At 47.1% G+C, this 12875-nt stretch overlaps 1 protein-coding gene and 1 long non-coding RNA gene across 9 annotated transcripts in view; one reads left to right on the forward strand and one right to left on the reverse strand.

The window, feature by feature from the left end:
• The window catches only part of LOC127616131 (receptor-type tyrosine-protein phosphatase S-like), a 73329-nt gene that overhangs the window by 17302 nt on the left and 43152 nt on the right, over positions 1-12875 (forward strand). For 5 of the 8 annotated variants that reach the window (XM_052087556.1, XM_052087552.1, XM_052087557.1 and 2 more), the window contains exons 3-4: positions 2728-2873; positions 5089-5230. In XM_052087556.1, the coding sequence (XP_051943516.1) occupies positions 2728-2873; positions 5089-5230 (288 nt within the window). Of the gene's footprint in view, positions 1-2727; positions 2877-5088; positions 5231-12875 lie in introns of all 8 variants that reach the window. The other 3 variants (XM_052087551.1, XM_052087553.1, XM_052087554.1) reach the window with 1 other exon arrangement.
• LOC127616163 (uncharacterized) lies at positions 4125-4614 on the reverse strand. Its single transcript, XR_007967050.1, has 2 exons — positions 4381-4614; positions 4125-4349 (listed from the first exon to the last, which is right to left on the reverse strand). It is a non-coding gene; the product is annotated as an uncharacterized LOC127616163 (long non-coding RNA).

The raw sequence follows: 12875 nt of genomic DNA on the forward strand, positions 1-12875 counted from the left end.
CTTCGAAAAACAATCTTCGCATGACCCCAAATGTAAGCCAGAAAATGCGCTGTGGTCTGATGACACCCGGGAAGAATTTCTGGCCCCAATTTTTTTCATTTTTGCGCCAAAAGAAAATTGCGCAATCGCCAGAGGAACGCCACTCCCACAGAACATTCTGCTGGTGGGAGTATTCCTTCAGCTGGAACTGGGGCTTTAGGGACGGGTGGGGTGATGTTTATGACAACTTTTTTTTTTTTTTTTTGGTCCTAAAACCTCCAGATGTCTCGTGGAAAGCCGAGGAAGAATCGACTGAATTCAAATGATGATTGTACCTTTTTGGAGTGGCAAAGCCAAACCCCAAAAATCCCAAAGCAAATCTGTGGTGTCACCTAAAGATGGCTGTGCACAGGATAGGCTCTCAAAATGGAACCGGTCCCGTCTATACACAGTAAACTTTGAGGGTAAAATATTAAGAGTAAATTTGACACTGAGAAAAGTACATTTTACAAGGAGAGTTTTGGTCTAGGGCGGCCTAGTAGTCCAGTGGTTAGCACGTCGGCTTCACAGTGCAGAGGTACCGGGTTCGATTCCAGCTCCGGCCTCCCTGTGTGGAGTTTGCATGTTCTCCCCGGGCCTGCGTGGGTTTTCTCTGGGTGCTCCGGTTTCCTCCCACATTCCAAAAACATGCATGGTAGGCTGATTGGACGCTCTAAATTGTCCCGAGGTGTGTATGTGAGCGTGGATGGTTGTTCGTCTCTGTGTGCCCTGCGATTGGCTGGCAACCTATCCAGGGTGTCCCCCGCCTACTGCCCGAAGACGGCTGGGATAGGCTCCAGCACCCACCGCGACCCTAGTGAGGATTAAGCGGTTCAGAAAATGGATGGATGGAGTTTTGGTCTAAGTTTTGCTTAGTTCATTCAAATAAAATAACAAAATAAATACAGTGTTGCAAAACGAGCTCAGAGGTCATTAACTTCCGGCCTTTTGGTCATTCCAAAAGTCCAGGACCCGCACGCACGGCTCGGCATCTGTTTTGTGTTTTACAGGCCCGTTGAAGGAGCAGCCTGCCAAAGAGCCTCGGGGCCGCAGAGAATGTTCTTCTTTTCAAAACTAGACTCCACACCCATTTTTTTTTTAATCCACATTTTCAGTCATATTTAACTTTCCGGTTTTCTTAACTTTTTAAGCTGTAAGCTACTATTTATTTCCACATACTTACTATTTTCAGTACTTTTAGTCTTTTATTACTATTATTATTCATTCATTCATTCATTCATTCATTCATCTTCCGAGCCGCTTGATCCTCACTAGGGTCGCGGGGGGGTGCTGGAGCCTATCCCAGCTGTCTTCGGGCAGCAGGCGGGGGACACCCTGAATCGGTTGCAGGGCACACAGAGACGAACAACCAGTCGCACTCACACTCACACCGAGGGACAATTTAGAGCGTCCAATCAGCCTGCCATGCATGTTTTTTGGAATGTGGGAGGAAACCGGAGCACCCGGAGAAAACCCACGCAGGCCCGGGGAGAACATGCAAACTCCCACACAGGGAGGCCGGAGCTGGAATCGAACCCGGTACCTCTGCACTGTGAAGCCGACGTGCTAACCACTGGTCTACTGGGCCGCCCTACTATTATTACTACTCTGATATTTTAATCGATTATTTATTTTTGTATTTTTCTCTTTGGGTCCTTGAGGGTGGTGGGGTGGCCATGCGTTGGGGTTGAGGACTGTGTGAGGCGGGCGTGGGGGATTGCGGGAAGCACTCTTTGTTTAAGGATGATGTATAAAAGGCGCTTCCCAAATCAGGTTTGATTGATTGGTTGATTTTGCTTCGGAGATGCGAAATCAACAATTTTAGAATGCGTAAGTGATTATTTGATGGCGGCTTTATTTATTTTTTTCAGCTCCTATTCTGTCTTCAGAAAATCAGGAGTGAGCCAACACAGCAGGACCTGAGCCGCCCAGACTTGGGGGGCGGTTGGGGGGTGGGGGAGGGGGTGGGAGGAGGGATTCAGGTTGCCATGGTAAGGGTCATCCTGCCTTCACCCTGATGGATCGCAGCCATTCTGTAGCTGACGAGGAGTTAAGCTGGCCACCATGGCAACAGGCCACAGAACAGATAGCAAAGGGGCGGGTGAGCGTCGGGGCGCTTTGATTGATCGGACTCGCTTGCGAGGAAAAATGTACTACGTTCGGTCATATTGGCTCAATGGCCGGCTTGGAAAATTGCTGTTCTTCGTGCGGAGGGCGATTGCGGCACTTTTCTAATCCCGCACTCCAACGCCAAGCGTAATATTCCCCATCATTCTCCTCAACTCGCCCCCCCCCCCTCCTCCGGGTAAAACAAATTCACAGTGATGTTGTTGATCAAGATCTTCTCAATTTACAAGGCTTGTGCTGACAAATTGACCCGTCTGCTATTAACGCACGCCAATTAGATTGCTTATGTTTGCTTGCATAAGAGCGTCTTTTGCTGCAGTTCAGAGCTCGACTGGGCCGGAGAAAAAAAAGCAGAGTGTAAGAGAGTTGGACACAGAGAGGCGTTCCTCTAAAGCCCAAGCCAATCTTTTATTTATGACCCACAGGAAGTCCTTCAGCGTGTCCTCCAGATGATACCCAGGAATTTTTGCGCGACAAAATGCGGCACAAAACAAGTTGGGACGTGGTCAGCAGGGGGTTTGTGGTGTCATTGGTCAACATTCACATGCATTTTTTTTTTGTTTTTTGCTTTTCTGCTCTCAGCTGCGCCACAATTCACCAAGATTCCCACAGACCAGATTGGAGTATCAGGGGGCGTGGCGTCGTTTGTGTGCCAGGCCACCGGGAATCCCAAGCCGGTCGTCTACTGGAACAAGAAGGGCAAGAAAGTCAACTCTCAGCGTATCGAGGTGGTTGTCACAGTGCGCAATGTCAAAGTCGATCGTTTGCTGCATGGCATGCGCCACTTTGGCACGGAATTTTCCATTTTGGAGTCTCTGCGTGTGCTTTTTAATCAAATCGCCCTCAAGCGCATGTTTTAGCGAACAGTACATCGCTTGCAATGCTTCCTGACGGTGTATAATTACAGCCTGTTTAAAAATGTCATCTGTTTCCTCAACATGAAACGTGAAAGTAGCATGTGAAGTCCACACTACCCGGAAAAGTGCCAAGTTGCCAATTTTAAATGATTCATTAAAGAGAAAAAAAAAAAAAAAAAAAGGAAGTATATGAAATGGGGCTTCAACGTCAGTAAAAATCACGCGGTTCTCTCGGCTCTTGGAAGCTGTGGGAACTGTCAATCAAGCACCGCTACGACTTGGGAAAACCGGATGCTATTTTGTCAAGCATCTTATGACTTCACATAAATACACGTTTTAGCCTCCAAAACATCTCCGCTTTTGATCACTCGTTTGCCGCGGCGGACAACGAGGCGCTCCAAAGCAACCAAACCAGCTAGAAGCCTCGGTCCACATGGTGGTTTATTTAAAAAAAAAAATCATAATAATTGACCTCTTTGTCACTTTTCCACCTTTCTGTGAGCTATCTGCACTCATGTAAAAAAAAAAAAATCAAATAAAAATACAGGAACCCAACTTAACATGCTGACCCAATGTACGTGCTCAAAGTTTTACGGTTCACTCACAGGCAATATTCTGCATTATTTTCTTTGGCAGTTGAGGCCCAGCCATTGGGAAGTGGGGCTAAATGAAGCAATTGTTGGCTTGCCCGGAGGGATGAACAGATGTAAACCATTGGAAGCCAATTTTCTTTTTTTGGGGGGGTCATGCACCAATGAACAACTTGTATCTAATTGAATCTTTAGTATGTGTTTTCTTTTCATACGTGCATGCTACTAAAACCACGACCGCTACTAAGACTTGCCTGAAAATGAATCATTGATTGTCACTTAATGCATGGTACCACATTGCATTCCCGACAGTGAGCCCAGAATGGTAAGTAGAACTTGCTGGGGTGTCTTGCCACAAGACACCAGATTCTTCCAGGTATGTGTCGAAATCAGGGGTGTCAAACCCATTTTTTGTCGCGGGCCACTTCGGAGTTACGGCTTTCCGCAGAGGGCCGGTGGAAAAATCTCATTATGTGTTACATCATGACAATTTGACATTTCGGTCCAGATTGTAGCACGAATCATGATAAGATAAGATAAGATATCCTTTATTTGTACCACACTGGGGAAATTTACAGCCTCCAGCAGCAAGAATGTAGGTAGAAAGAAGAAAAAAAAATGATAGTTGACACACATGATTTGCTCCCGCGGGCCACATAAAATGACGCGGAGGGGCCGGATCTGGCCCCCGGGCCTTGACTTTGACACATGCGGTATAAATGATGGGGTCAAGTACAGTACTGATAATTGGCATAAACTCCACACTGCTGTTAAATTTCTGTCACAACTTCCACATTAGTGCTCAATGTAATTTAGATGGCGCTTGAAATTTACCCCAAAAATAACAACTGAAGAAAAATATGAGCGATTTTACAATCCGAGCGGGACACCAAATTGAGATTGTGACAGGTAAAATATTGATTGCGTAATCATGCCTTTCATGACGTGAAAAAAAAAAAAAAACGATGGCTGTAATGGAATGACTTTTGCAACCCAATACAGATGACGATAAAGAAAAATACAAACTTCGTCAAATTGACCCTCATATTTCTTTTCAAAGCTCTTTCTATCGTGCCACCAAACACACTGGCGTACACGAAAGTGCCAATTGGTTTCAAGGAAGTACGCTGCTAAATTTAGCGTAGGTTGTTACTGCGACGGCGTCTTTATTGCATTCGGATGTTTTGCTCTGCTGAATGGAGCTCTCGTTTGTACTCGTTAATTGGCCGATATACTCAAGCACTTCCGGTCCTTATGTTTGTTTTTTTTCTTCTCCAAATCAGATGATCTGCAATGTTGTAAAATGATCTTGAATTGTACAACGGGGATGAATAAAGTTTTCTAAACGTGAATCTAAACTGATTGTAAAGTGTTTGGAGACTCGTAGTTTGTGGTGTATTCACGGTTTAAATGCTCGGCTCTTAACTCTTCCCGTTAACGATTGTGGATCCGCTTCCACTGCGACGGCATTAATGTCTTTCTCTCTTGCCGTCCAGACCATCGAGTTTGACGACGGCGCGGGCGCCGTGCTGAGGATCCAGCCTCTCAGAGCACCACGAGACGAGAACACCTACGAGTGTGTCGCGCGTAACAGCGCCGGAGAGCTGTCGGTCACGGCGAAGCTGGCCATCATCAGAGGTGAGGCAAAGGCGGCGGTGGCGAGTCGTGATCCATCCATTTTGCGTTCCGCTTACCCTCATAATGCTCACAATCACACCGAGGGACAATTTCGAGTGTTCTATTGATCTGCCATGCATGTTTTTGGAATGTGGGAGGAAACCGGAGTACCCGGAGAAAAGCCACGCAGGCATTGGGGGGAGAACATGCAAACTCCACACGGGAATGCCGTAGCCGGAATCGAACCCTGCGCCTCTGCACTGTGAGCCCGACCTGGGAAGTCATGAACGAAACATTATTTCGTTTTTGCACTTTCTGCCGCTGTCAGGTCAGACTGACAATTTTTACGGATATGACAAAACGTGTCTTTTTGGGGGGGGGGTGTAAAATTGCCCCCCCCTCCCCCCCAGTGAGCACAAGTGTTCAATCAGTACTGAATGAGTAATTTTTGTCACCTCTGGACAAAGGAGCCCATGTGCTTCATCATTCTCTTACATGTGCGGGGGGGGGGGCCCTGGCTTGGGTTGTTGCCAAAGCCTCGAGCTCGGCACGAAGCTGCAGTTGACTGTTCTTTTTATGGTGGCGTCAGGCTCGCAGGCTATCGGAGCCGCTGTATCCCAGCATGCCCCAATCACTGGCGCATCCCGGCCAGAGTGCCCGTTTAATCACCGCTTCACAGCCTCCTTGGAGGAATGCTCTCCGACGCGGTGCTCCAACACGCTATGAACTTGACTTGCAGCTGTGAGCGCTGGCCATCTGCCCAGCACAGCAGCAAAGGACAAAGAAATGGGAAGGGACGGTCGCAACAGCGGCTAGGCCCTGGAAAAAAAAAAGAGTGGTGGGGGGGGGATTAGACTCGGGGCTGGCAGACAAACCCGTATCTGCTGGCGGATATTGAGGAAGCAAAGGCGAGAGGGAGGAGGAGAGGTTGAGGAGAGGTGAAGCACAGTTGCTAGAGGGTGAAGAAACGGGTGGTGGCGTGAGTCAAGTGAAACAAAAGGGATGGAATGGGATGGCGGAGGAGTGGGGGGGGGGGGAGAAGGGAAGAATGGCTTCTGCCCACTGATGAACAGAAGGTTGGCCCGGGCGTCCCTTGGCCATCTGTTAACCCGGCCCATCATCTTTGTACACAGCCCCAATCTAAAAGCCATTACCAGATGACCGTCACCTGGGGGGTGGGCGAGCCTCCCGCCGCGCGTGCGCTCACAATGTTTGTATTTGTGTTCACTTGAATCCAAATGACGTCATCGTGACATCTTTGATTTGATTCCTCCGAATCAGCAGCTCCTCGCACCGAATTGAAGAGAGGATTGCGAGGGACGTCGACAACGTTTAACCTCACATGTAAAACAAACAAACAAACAAACAAACAAACAAATCATCCAATGAAATTTTTTTTTTCCAGCAGGGAAGGCCGAAGACTCGTAGTGCTCGTTTTTCATTTGTTTGCTTCTTTCTCCAGAACCCTCATCTAAAATCAGCTCATAAAATCGAATTCATGTAGCAAAGATAGCTAAAGCTAATCTGGCTCAGTTGTACGCTCATCAGTAAGAAAATTAGCTACATGAAGCTATGTCAAGAATTCAAAATAATGCTCAATCAATTTTCAATTTCGGAAGTATAATTTGAACAATACAAAACCTTTGTATTTGTGATATTATACCGATTGGCGTTTCTAATATTTCGACCATATCTTGGAGCTTAGCAAGCTAACGACAGTACATTTGTACGCCAAACGCGTCGTATCGCGAAGCCGAATCACAAGATTACGAAATGAATTTTCCCGTGTTTTCTGTCACGCGGGCTGAATTTTTTCAAACCGGACTCGCCAAAATCAAATCCGCGCGTTCCTAATGTTCTCGCGCATTTGATCGAGTATGTTTTCAGGCCAGCGTTTTATGGGATGAAACACAGCAGAACTGCGCGTGACTATGCTAGCATGACCTTCAGCCTCATTGTTTTTTAATATAAAGGCTTAAAGGCTTCGACTTCACAACACCTTAAAGGGCACGATATGATAATCCCACTTAGACGGGGTTCCGTCAGCCCACTCGTTGTTTGGCTTTCCTACACGGTCGTATGCTTAACACAAAAAAAAAAAAAAAGATTGTGACCTAGCTAAAACGGCAATAGGCAACGTTATCACTGGAAAATTCACACACATTCATTTTTTCCACTTATTTTGTATTAGACGGTAGCCATAAGATGAAATATTAATCTGCCTACACAACGTCAATTATTTCCTATCATCTTCGATAGTACAACTCACTAGATTTGAATATTTTGCACGAATGACTCGAAAGCCCTGAAGACCAACAAACTATAAAATATGAAGACACTTCAGAAAAGATCATGTCATCCACGACTGGCGTTAAGTATAAAGTCTCCCAAAATATCAAACCATACATTCAAGAAAATAGTCTCTGGGCCATTGATGTCACAAAGATGCTTTCCATTTGTGGCCAAAGCTTTTCCACAAAAAAAATAAATAATAATACTTAAAAAAAAGCCAGTATTTGAGTCCACTCCCATGCTGTATGTCACCATTTAGTATAATGGTTGAGCGACCTTAATAGCAGCTGGTGTGGTGCTTGTGGTGGGCCTCCGGATGTGGTTTACTGCTCTAATGGACGAAGATGTGGCAGGCTATCGTCACTGAGCTCTCGGATGTTACCTTTTCTCTTCCATTACATACACGCTAGCTCATTTCACATTTCTTTCACTACTCTCCGTGGCTTCTTATAGCCCACGGCAGGCCGTTTTCTAATTTCTCCTCTTCTTGTTTTATTCATTTTTTTTCCCTGCCTGACCTCAAAGTCTGTCCGAACGCTCTCCCCGACCCCCCCGACTTTCGCTTTCGCTGCAAACCAAGCACTTCCATGCACATCATTTCGTTGAGCCTTCAGGAAATGCGGATATCTGCACTTCTGCATGTTGGAAAACCTCCGGTGGGCGAGAGGCGCTCATGGCTGCAGCAGGGGTGTGTGCTTGTTTGTGCTACGACTGCGTGCGAACGCGTCAACTCCTTCTTTAGGAGTGCAGGTTGCGATGCGCATGTTTGTGTGCAGTGTAATCCTGATTATACTCATTTCCCGGTGCCCCATTTTAGGAGAAAGGGAAGCGTGAAGTGGGGGGAGAGGCACGTGGGTGAGGGAGGAGAAGGGAAGAGAGATGATCTGCCGCCACCATAAACACCCTTCATATGACGGACAGTCAGATCAGATACCCCCCCAACCCCCCACCGACTCCCCCTCGGGTGTCTGCTGCACTGGCAGCCCAGAAAAAAAAAAATCTCGTCCTGCAAGAGGATTACACTCCTTGAGTGGAGAACCTTTTTTTTTTACACTTCCTGTCTCCCTTTTCTCCTCATTGCGCACGGGATTCTCCATGCTTGTTTGCATGGAAATGTGTGTGTGCGTGTGTGTGACACGGCCGTGTTTGATGTGCTGAGCCGAAGCAAAGTGACTCGCGGGCCTTATTTTTCATTGTGTCGCGTGGTGATCTATTCTCATAAATGGCCATTAGCATTTAAAGTGCTCCTCCTCAGTCTATAGGAGTCAAAGCATTAGCGCCTCTGAGGAGCGCAGATTATTCCTGAATCAGGCTCCCCGCGATCGTCTTTTATTCGAGGCTTCTTTCATGTGCCCGGGCACTTTCCTGACACAGATGAACCGGAGGAAGAAGAAGCAGCAGCGGGTCTTTCAACCTGGACAATGCTGATTTTTAAAAAAAAAATATTTTCCATTGTGTGTGCGTGCGCGTGAGTGACGTGAACAAAAAGCTTAGCGACACGGGAGAGAAAAACTGGAATCAGTTTTGGTGTGTTTGCATCATTTGCGCGAGGTCCTTGACTCTGTGTGTCGGTTCGAAGAATGAATTGCATATTTGCCCGAATCGGGTTGCTTACGCCGCCTGCTTTTTTGGGCACCCGGCCCGGATGTCCTTCTGTAAACATCGTCGGGCCAAAATGTACGCGCTCAACTTCGTCATGCGCACAAACAACGCGGCTCCGGGAAACAATGCCGGCTGGTTCCTTGCCAATTGTTCCTGAAAACGCTGTTGACGCGCTCTGTGTTTATTGACTTGCTGCTCGGTTTACCATATGCTGTTTTATCAATTTATCCAGGAGATGGGGAAAAAAAGCTGCACCCGTTATTTTTTATTTATTTTTATTTTTTTACTGCAGTGTTTGTGTCTGATAAATGATTCATTTGGCGAAAAGCGTGATCAAGGCCGTGCCTGCAGTATCTATTTCAAGCAGCCGCTGACTCATCCAGGAGGCTGGCTCGATACCTGCAGCTCCCACATGCCATCCCTCTTCTCCTCACCAGTCAACCGTAACGTTAGCGTCCGGTACCTGTGACATGTGCGCTATGTGCAGAATATGCGTGCATGTTTTGCGCAATATGCACATTGCACATTGTTTGTATTGAAGAAAAAAAAAGTCAAACAGGAAATCCTGGAATGTTCCGGTGTCATTGTCTAAAAAGAATTAATGACAATTTTTTTTTTAATCAACGTAAAGTAAATATGAACACAAAAATATTGTATGACAAATAAGAGATGCGTCGTGTTTTTGCGTCATACAGGTGAGCCCGCTGTCGCAGTAGCTCACAAAAGTCTATCAAATATGAGGGATGTTCTCCACTTTTTCCCCTCCGCAGAATATTGTTATTCATTTAAATGACACCAACGCAAATGATGATACAGGAGAATACCGCTGGCGCCCCGGCAGGGGATTGGCCACAAGAAAGCAACCATCACACTCAATGTTCAGTTGTCCTTTTTGTTAATGAAGTTCACCGATTGTGACTTTTGTGTTGCATAAAAGGGGCGTAGCAGCCAGGAGAGATGTCGCTATCATTTCAATTTACCGTTCCATTGTCATCCGAACACCTCCACTGGTACCCTGTGGTGTAGCGACATGACAAAAAAAAAAACATCCAACAACCCCCCCCCCCCCCCCCCCCCCACACACACACACACAAACCCAACACTTCAGCGAGTTAATCCTCATTCAAGAAGATTTTGGTCACAATCTGTGTTGCAGGGAATTTGACTTTAAATGGTCAACCGTGAATTGCTCAATATCGACCTGGAATACACGAGACTGGTCCGCCCTGACCCCCGCGCGGTGATGTGCGGTTATCAACACCCGGAGATGCAAGTCACAGACGTCGTGGCGATAAAAAAAAAACATATCAGTCCTCTCAGGAGGAAGGGGGGAGGTTGAGGCGGGGGCAGAGGGCAGCAGATGTAAGGCATAGCGTATTCTTGACCTCAGGGGACCATTCTGACCTGCCTATCGATATCCCCCGCTCAACTTCCTGTCCCTCCTCCCCCTTTCACCAGTTCGGCGGGATCATTAGCATTGATCCGCCGTGGGGATACTTGAGAGAGTTGGTCCACATCCTGCGTTTTTATCGCCGGGTTATTTCTCTCAACAGGGGGCCGCACCAGCTATGAGAATCATTACTTTTGCCTTTTGGCGTCATTTCTCTCATCAACTCTCAACTTTCGGCTGCTTGATGTTCCCATCCGACCATGACGCTTCAAAGTAGATGAATTCCCCCCCCAAAAAAGATTGATTCTATCACCATTGAAGCTGGATTCCACCATAGAACAGTGCCTGGGAGCAGATGGCACACGTCTGTCATATGTTAAGGTAGCAGGAGGCTGCAAGAAATACAACGGGGCACGACAAGCGGACCTTTGACGCGACATTTGGGACGGACTCCAAAGCTGACAACATTTGGGCGGCTTGCGTTGTCCTTCCGTCCAGGAGACTTCCGTGGGCTTGATTTATCAGCCAAGGAAATTGCCACTGCTAATTGCTTTTTCGGCTGCGGGAAAGTGGAATATGTAATTATAGGGCGCAGGTCTGGAGGAGGTGTCGGAGTGTATGTGCAAGAGAGGTAGTGGTTAAAAGCGCAAGGAAAGGAGGGAAGTGGAGGGGCTGATGGATGCTTGATTACGCGTCTGACCATCTGGATTGCTGTCATCGAGATGCTTAATCCTATTTACTTGAGAGCCTGTTTGCGTATTCCAATGTATTTGGAACTGGAAGCGACTGCTTTTCTACCCGGTGGGTGGGTTGGATGGATCAGGTTCCATTCCACAAGTGACAAGAATAGATAACAAACATTAGCTAAAGTGTGGACAAAACTTTGGCCCTTTATTTATTACTTTTTTTTTTTTGGCTCCACTTATTTGAGTCGGGATGCAGCTGTAGGTGGGGGACACCCTGAACCGGTTGCCAGACAATTGCAGGACCTACAGAGACGAACAACCATCCGCGCTCCTACCTCGGGACAATTTGGTGTTCAATCAGCCTGCCATGCATGTTTTTTTGGAATGTAGGAGGAAACCAGAGTACCCGGAGAAAACCCACGCAGGCACGGGGAGAACTTGCAAACTCCAAACAGGAAGGTTGAACCCGGGATTGAACCCATGACCTCTGCGCTGTGAGGCCGAGGCACGAACCACTCGCTCACCGGGCCGCCCCAAGGCCAGTTTTGAACAGAAATTGCTGTCTCAAGACCTCCCGAGGGTTTTTACATACCAAAAACACCTCACCGGGAGTGTATCCACAAAGTATCCATACGAGATGAGTGCCTCATTGCCACGGCCACACGCCAAAAATCCCAGCACGTGCCCAACATGCACACATGCTTGTCCGCAGCCTTACGACATAATCAGACACCCAGAGGCACGGGCACTCCTTCCAGATCGGCCTCTGTAATAGTCGCTGCATTTAAACAATTACTGCTAACAAGTCCTTATTACCCCTTTCGCCCTGCCTGTCCCTTTGATCCCGGCTTCTAATTGCAACTGCCGTTACCGAGCAGATCTCTGCATCGTTATTAGACGGGAATCGTTACAAGCACACGGAGCCTTAATGCCACCGTCACTGTCGGCGTGTGTTCGTCAGCGGGGGTTGGAGGGGGCGGGTGGGGGGTCGCGTGTGTGTGTGTGCGAGTTATGACTTTTCTTTTCAGCAACTCTCTTACCAATTGGGCAGTATGTTTACCCTCCTGTAGTGACGGCCTGTCAGAAACACGGAGAACCTTACTGCGCGTCTGCCCGCCTACTAAATCACCTAATGACTAGCTAGCTGAGAGAAGGAAAAAAAAAACCTGCGGCTTTAATGAGGACGGATATAGTGGCCCCGCTGTCTTTGCTCGTATCTCCTCTTTCAAGCCACTGCAGATGTGAAAGGCTGGGAACAGTGGCTCTCACATCACCGCGTTTGTGTGGATGTCTTATGTTTCTGCTCTGAGGGAGACAAGGGAGGATTTCACGCATGCTAGATTAACCCGTGCAGCACTCTTTGACATGCGGACTTTAGATAGCTAGCTAGGATAGATAGATAGCTACATAGCTTGCTAGCTAGCTAGATATCTCGCTAAATGGATACATAGATAGCTAAATAGCTAGCTAGCTAGATAGCTCGCTAAATGGATACATAGATAGCTAAATAGCTAGCTAGCTAGATAGCTCGCTAAATGGATACATAGATAGATAGCTAAATAGCTATCTATCTATCTATCTATCTATCTATCTATCTATCTATCTATCTATCTATCTATCTATCTATCTATCTATCTATCTAGCTAGCTAGCTAGCTAGCTAGCTAGCTAGCTAGCTAGCTATCTATCTATCTAGC

The sequence above is a fragment of the Hippocampus zosterae genome, chromosome 15 (genome assembly GCF_025434085.1).
Source record: "Hippocampus zosterae strain Florida chromosome 15, ASM2543408v3, whole genome shotgun sequence".
NCBI classification, from domain to species: domain Eukaryota; kingdom Metazoa; phylum Chordata; class Actinopteri; order Syngnathiformes; family Syngnathidae; genus Hippocampus; species Hippocampus zosterae.